This window comes from Sparus aurata, chromosome 23, assembly GCF_900880675.1.
Source record: "Sparus aurata chromosome 23, fSpaAur1.1, whole genome shotgun sequence".
Lineage (NCBI taxonomy): Eukaryota > Metazoa > Chordata > Actinopteri > Spariformes > Sparidae > Sparus > Sparus aurata.
This window is the reverse complement of record NC_044209.1, coordinates 3,024,885-3,031,989: the sequence shown is the minus strand read 5'-3', so window position 1 is coordinate 3,031,989 and position 7,105 is coordinate 3,024,885. Positions and strand designations below refer to the sequence as shown.

Below are 7,105 nucleotides of genomic sequence, written 5' to 3'. Positions count from 1 at the left end.
TTTATTGGACATGACCTGTTGGACGTTTTTAAGGAGTCTTTTGAGAAAGGAACTCTTCCAGCATCCTGTAGGCGTGCTGTGATCTCCCTGTTACCAAAGAAGGGGGATCTGACCCTGTTAAAGAACTTGAGACCTGTAGCTCTCTTATGTACAGACTATAAGATTTTGTCCAAGGTTTTAGCTAACAGTCTGAAGGTTTATATTGATTTATTTATTGGTAATGATCAGTCGTATTGTGTCCCTAATAGATCAATACAGGATAATTTGTTTTTAATGAGAGACATTTTTGAAGTTTGCAAACTTTACAACATTATTGTGGGTATCATTTCTATTGACCAGGAGAAGGCATTCGATCGTGTCGATCACTCTTTTCTTTTTGCCACACTGCAGGCTTTTGGTGTTGGGGAGTACTTTTTGTCCTGGGTGAATTTGTTATACAGTGGTGCATGTTGTGTTGTAAAGGTTGGGGGAGGGTTGAGCAGACCTGTATCAGTAAAAAGAGGGATCAGGCAGGGCTGCCCTATCTCAGGCCAGTTGTACAGTGTGGCCATAGAGCTGCTTTTGTGTAGGCTTAGGATTCGACTAAGAGGCCTGGTTTTGCCTGAACTGGTGCCCAGCCCCCCATGATGTAAATGTCCTTGTCCAGGGTCAGGAAGACATCCAGGAGTTAAAAGACGGTCTTGTTTCATATGAGAAAGCTGCTTCAGCCAGGGTTAACTGGGAGAAGAGTGAGGCCGTTTTGGTTGGTCAGTGGAGTGCAGGGAACACACCAAGTCTTCCTGGAAACCTTGGGTGGGGAAAAAGAGGTCTAAAGGTCCTAGGAGTGTATCTGGGAAGTGAAGAAATAGAGGCGCAGAACTGGGAGGGAGTGCTGGGGAAGGTACAAGCCAAGTTGTCCAAATGGAAATGGTTGCTACCCCCGCTGTCCTACAGGGGAAGAGCTCTGATTGTTAATAACCTGGTTGCCTCATCCCTGTGGCACAGACTACAAGTACTAACCCCCCCGCAAGGCCTTTTGAAACAACTGCAGAGGCTCCTCGTAGATTTCTTCTGGTTGGGACATCGTTGGGTGCGAGCATCGGTCCTGTACCTTCCTGTGGCAGAGGGGGGCAGGGCCTCCAGGACTGCAGGGCCTCCAGGACTGCTGTGTTCGGCACCACTTCGGACTTTTGCGCAGAGCTGAAGTTTGGCCTACCAATGGAGTAGAGGACATGAGTATGGCCTTGTTTTAACCCTAAAAACTCCAGCACTGGGAACATTCAGCTCCTGTACAAGTAAACAGCTGTACTCAGCTGTGTTTTAGGCTCAGACTTTTCTCCTTATGGTAGCTGGCCGTTCCTGTATAAGCCTTCTGTCGAGAAATGCATGGCTGACATCCAGTGGCGGATTATACATGGAGCGATAGCTACGAACAGACACAGGGCTCACTGGGAGAGGTTTTCTCTGTTCCCCTCTTTGTCTTTGGACCAAAATACACACCCAAGAAAAGGCAAACTTTGGTTTTAATCAATTTTATTTTTGCAAGTGCCAAACTAGCGATCTGAAAAAGCCGAAAAAACAAACTGCTTGAAAAAGGCTGGACAGACCCAGTACGCTGTCTGAGGGTTTAGTGGCGGCCCGTCTGAGGGTAGAACACATACAGTTTAGACCAGTGGTTCTCAACCTTTTTTGCACAAACGCCCCCCTGACCATACCATGATCCCCCCCCCACTATATATTCTGGTGTTTGACATGCTCTTGTAGTAAACAGTGTGTTAAGACCGGAGGACTTCAATTGACATCGGGTTTTGTATGATGAGAGAAGCCATTCGTTTGCTTTAAAGTCCCTGTTTTTATTGGACTGGAGTTGTATTTATGCCCCCAACAACATGATGTGCTGCTGAGCAAATCTGACCATTTTATAGGAAATGAAAGCATGGATTTTAATTTATTTTAATTATTTTTATTGTTATTATTATTATTTTTTTTTTTATGTTTTTGACACATATAGTAGGTCATGTTTGTATATAACTCAACAATATGCCTTGAGAAACTGGTAAACAACATGGAAATGTTATTTTAGTTGTAATTGGACCTTGAGCTCTTGAGTTGCTAGGATCTTTCTGCAAAGAGCTGTGAGATAGAATTTAAGTCAAACTGGTGTTTCTACTGAGAGAAAGGCCACACAGCCTTTGAGGATGATGAATGAATTGCATATTAAGTCTGAATAGAAGTGGTTAACGTTTATATCACTTCACAATATCACAACATTTGAAAATAACCCCAGGTGTATTAAGCAACGTGGAACTTGGGAAGAAAAATACCACCACTGCAGAATTTGTTGAAAATTAGTTTTAGTAGGCTCATGTAGTCAGAGATGCCAACAACACGCACACTTCACGTGAACAACAGTGAATGAACCAATAAAAAAACGTTCGTGCAGAAATCGCTCATGCGTTAATTAATGCACTCTAGGCGTATTAAACATTTGAAAAAGCAACGGTCATTGCCTGAGGACTGAGATGCTGACATGAACCAAGGAAAAAAAGAAGAAAAAAAAGCCTATTTTAAAGAAGGGAACTATACAGGACTGCACACGCTTTATTTTTTGAAAGCAACCTAGTGAGAGCCCTGTGCTTGGTGGGCCGCTGCCAGCTTTTTCACATCTGGACACTGGGATGTTAGTTTCAGTCTGAGAGCGCCAGAGCTAACCAGGTTCAGACGGTTGCGGTATTTCGTCTGCATGTGGAGCGCTTGGCTGAATCCCTGTTCGACGAGGTACGACGTGGGGAAAGCGAGGAGCAGGAGATGGACCCTCTCCCACAACGGGGGAAAACGCTGACCTTGCGTTACCCACATCGCACGCCAACCTGAGGTCCGGAACGTTGCTTTTGCCTCTTCGTCGTTCTGGAGATCAATGAGGCTCTCCTGGATTTCGGGCTCACAGCTGACAGCATCTGCTTTCCATGGCTCCATCACCCAGTCAGGCACATCTAACTGCTGGAGGTCCCTGAACCGAATCGCCATGTCGGCCTTGACTGCCTTCAAGTGGTCGGTGTAGAGCAGCAGGTGACTATCCGTCAGCTCATCCAACACCTGAACAAGCACAGTAAAATATAATATTTATATAGGCCTATAATAAATAAATAAATATATTATATTATATTTATTATATATATATAGCCTATATATCTTGCTTAGTATGAACAGGCCTTAATTTAAAAACCTACCTTGGCTAACTGCGGAAAGTTAATGAATTGTCGCCTCCCCAGGTTCTGTTGGTAGAGCTCCAGTTTTGCAAGGAAGCTGCAGATGGTGGCCTTGGAGTGGACCAGCATCATCCCATCCCCCTGGAGCTTCAATGTGACCTCATTCATTTTTCCGAAGAAGTCGGAGAGGTAAAAAATGTCATGGCGACAGGACCACAGCTTGGCCTTCAAGGTTGCGTCTGCCTGGTCGAGAAATTCAATTACTGAAGGGAAAAGCTCGCACAGCCTGGTCAAGCAGTTGCCCTTTGACAGCCAGCGCACCTCTGTGTGGAGCAGCAGACGCTTAAAGGCCTCATCATTGTCCCCACACAGCTGTCTGAAGAGCTGATCATTAAGCGCATCGGCTTTTATTTTGTTGATCGCCTTGACCGCAACATCCAGGGACTGATGGAGTGATGGGGACATTTTTTTGGCCACCAAGTTGTGACGGTGCAGTACGCAGTGCACTGTCAACACCTGGGGGACTTGCTGCTTGAGGAGGGTGGCGAATCCCCGGTATCTGCCGACCATAGCTGGCGCTCCATCCGTGGCGCAGGCGATGATGTTCGTCACTGGGATGTCCCTCTCCCGCAGGAACTCCGTCAGGGCGGCGAAGATGGTTTCCCCTCGCGTGTCTGTGGCCAGGTATTCCCCGAACAGGAAATCCTCAAGCAGATCCCTCCCGGACACATAACGGACATAGGCCATCAGGAGAACATTGTTGTCGGCCGTGGTGGTCTCATCCAGCTGGATACTAAAGCGACAGCCGCGCAACGTAGCACACAGCTGTTGCTCAGTGTCCATGGACATCTCCCGTATGCGCAGGGCCACACTGTCGTTGCTGAGCGGGATGGCCTTGGTGACTGGCGCAGGGTCGCGCTGCATGACAGTGGAGATCGCCTCCTTTATTGCAGGAATAACGAGAGACTCCCCTACAGAGAGAATAGATCTGGAGGCGGAGTATCTCTATATATCAGTGATGACTGTGAATTTAAAATTAGGGATGATCTTACTCTAAAGTCAGATGGGGCTGAGGTGGAATCTGTTTTTGTAGAGCTCTCTGGTGTCTCTGGTGGAAAGAATGTTGTTGTTGGTGTTATTTATCGCCCACCTGACTCTATCATCAAAGATTTTAATGAAAGTTTGTCAAAATCTCTTGATCTGATAAACAATGAGGATAAACTTTGTTACATTTTAGGAGATTTTAATATAAATCTCTTTAATTATAAATCAGATACCCTTACTGGGGATTTTCTCAATATTCTTTATTCTAGTTACTTTTTCCCTCTTTCATAAATCTACACGAGTTAGAGAAAATTCAGCAACTTTGATTGATAACATCTTAACTAACTCTTTGAGTGAAGGAATGAAATCTGGGGTCTTGTATTTAGACTTGTCAGGCCATTTCCCCATTTTCCAGTACTCCTTAATCAAGGTTAATAGGGCTAAACATACCAAGAAAACAATGCACAAAAGAATTATGAGCAAGTCAAATATTACAAAATTTAAAGACAAGCTCGCCAGTATTTCATGGGATGGCCTATATGAGGAAAACAATGCTGAGTTTGCATATCAACATTTTATGAAAGTTATTAGTTTTAGTTTTAATTAATGTTTTCAAATTGGAAATTCTGCTAGGAAATACAATCAAGACTTCAGTAAGCCTTGGTTTACAGTTGATTTGATGAAGCTGTTGAAGAAAAAGAATAAACTATACAGAAAATATATCTCAAATCCTACTCCTCTTATCCATGGTGTTTATAAATCCTATAGAAATAAATATATTCATTCTATTAGATCTGCAAAAAATAAATATTTCAGTGAAAAATTAAAGAGATGTTCAAAGGATATTAAAACCACATGGAAAGTGATAAATCAGTTGTTGCAAAGAGAAAAAACTGCCCCAGAGCTACCTTCAGTCTTTTTGGATGGTGAGAATCCTCTGAAAAATCCATTTGATATAGCTCAAAAATTTAATGATTTTTTTGTTAATATTGGTTATGAATTAGCTAACAAAATATCTGCATGTCATGGTAATCCACTGGATTTTATTCCGAGACCTTTTCCAATTATTTCTTCTTTTGAGTCCCCTGATACCCAAGAAATAAGTGACATAATTGATGATCTAAAAACATCTTCAGCCGGTCATGACAATATTACTGCATTTCTTGTCAAACAAGTGAAACAGTCAATACTGCAGCCACTTGCTCACATATTTTCTCTGTCCTTGAAAACAGGCGTTGTACCAGAGGATTTAAAAGTTGCCAAAGTTATTCCTCTGTTTAAGGCTGGTGATCCATGTTGTTTTAATAACTATAGACCCATATCTATTTTGCCATGTTTTTCAAAAATATTAGAAAAAATTATTTACAAAAGGATTCTTATTAATTTAGATTCTAATTCAATTCTTTACAAACACCAGTATGGTTTCCGGAAAAAACACTCCACTTATATGGCTCTGCTTCACCTGATTGACAAAGTTACTTCTGCACTTGAAAATAAAGAATTTACTTGTAGTATTTTCTTAGACTTTTCAAAAGCTTTTGATACAGTAAATCATCATATTTTACTGGAAAAGATGTATAAATACACTACACTACATACAAATGGTTAAAAAATTATGTTTCCAACAGAAGACAGTTTGTTTGTGTTACGGGTTGCTATTCGAACAAAGCCAGACTACTTTGTGGGGTTCCACAGGGATCCATTCTGGGACCATTATTATTCCTTATATACATTAATGATTTGTCTAATGTCTCTAATATCTGTTCTTCAATAATATTTGCAGATGATACAACTCTAGTTCTCTCTCATTCAAATTTCAGTTCACTGATTAAGGATGCTAATGTTGGTTTAACTGCCTATGCTACATGGTTCAGATTAAATAAATTATCTTTGAATATAAAAAAATCTAACTTTATCATTTTCAGTGGAAAAAAATCATATCCCAGGGACTTATCTAAAATTACAATTGAGTCAGTTGAGATGCCTCAAGTGTCTTCTACAAGATTCCTGGGAATTATTGTTGATGAGAGTTTGAGCTGGAGAGAACAAACTGACTGGGTTAGCAGAAAAATAAATAAATCTATTGGTATAATAAGGAGGGTCAGTTATCTTGTCACCACAAACTGTCTCCTTACTCTTTATTACAGTTTAATTTATCCCTATCTTTCATATTGTAATATAGTTTGGGCGAGTACTTTTCCTAGTACTCTCTACAAAATCTTGGTCCTCCAGAAACGTTTTGTTAGAATTGCAACTCGATCAGAGTCTCACATCCCATCGACTCCTTTATTTCAAAAACTACAAATTCTTACTATTTACGACATCAATATTTCTCAAATATGTGTTTTTATTTATAAGATCCATTCAAGTGAAGGGAATATTCCTGAGCATTTCAAGACTTATTTTAAAGCAAATTCACAGGTCCATTCCTTCTCAACTCGTCAATCTTCAGATCTTCATCTTCCTAAATTTCTTACTAGTAGAGGTCAATTTTCAATAAGATTTAGGGGTACCAAATTATGGAATGGCTTTTCCCATCTGGCAAAGAACTGTTCCTCCATAACATGCTATAAAAGAAACTTAAAAGATAATTTAATGGTTGCTTTGTATTTGCTTTTTTTTTTTTTTTTCATGTATTGTTGTTCATTTTTTACACATTGTCCATTTATATATTATATACTCACTTTCTCTGCTTTTATATTGATGTTATTATTTTTTGTTATTATATATAATTTGTTACTATTAACTTGTTATTACTTTATGTAACTTTTATTTTTTTATTTTTTGTATGTTAATTTTGTGTTTCCTTATAATATTGTGAAATTTTAACATTATTTAGGTGGAGGCTTCAAATAAGCCCACTGGGTTTTCTG

General features: G+C 40.4%; 1 protein-coding gene across 1 annotated transcript; it reads right to left on the bottom strand.

Moving 5' to 3' along the window:
• Positions 1-2,316: 2,316 nt before the first annotated feature.
• LOC115574975 (zinc finger BED domain-containing protein 5-like) lies at positions 2,317-4,154 on the bottom strand. The gene is made up of 2 exons (XM_030406692.1): positions 3,210-4,154; positions 2,317-3,075 (listed from the first exon to the last, which is right to left on the bottom strand). Exons 1-2 carry the CDS (start codon positions 4,110-4,112, stop codon positions 2,599-2,601), a joined length of 1,380 nt encoding a protein of 459 aa, XP_030262552.1. The 5' UTR covers positions 4,113-4,154; the 3' UTR covers positions 2,317-2,598.
• Between the last annotated feature and the right edge of the window lie 2,951 nt (positions 4,155-7,105).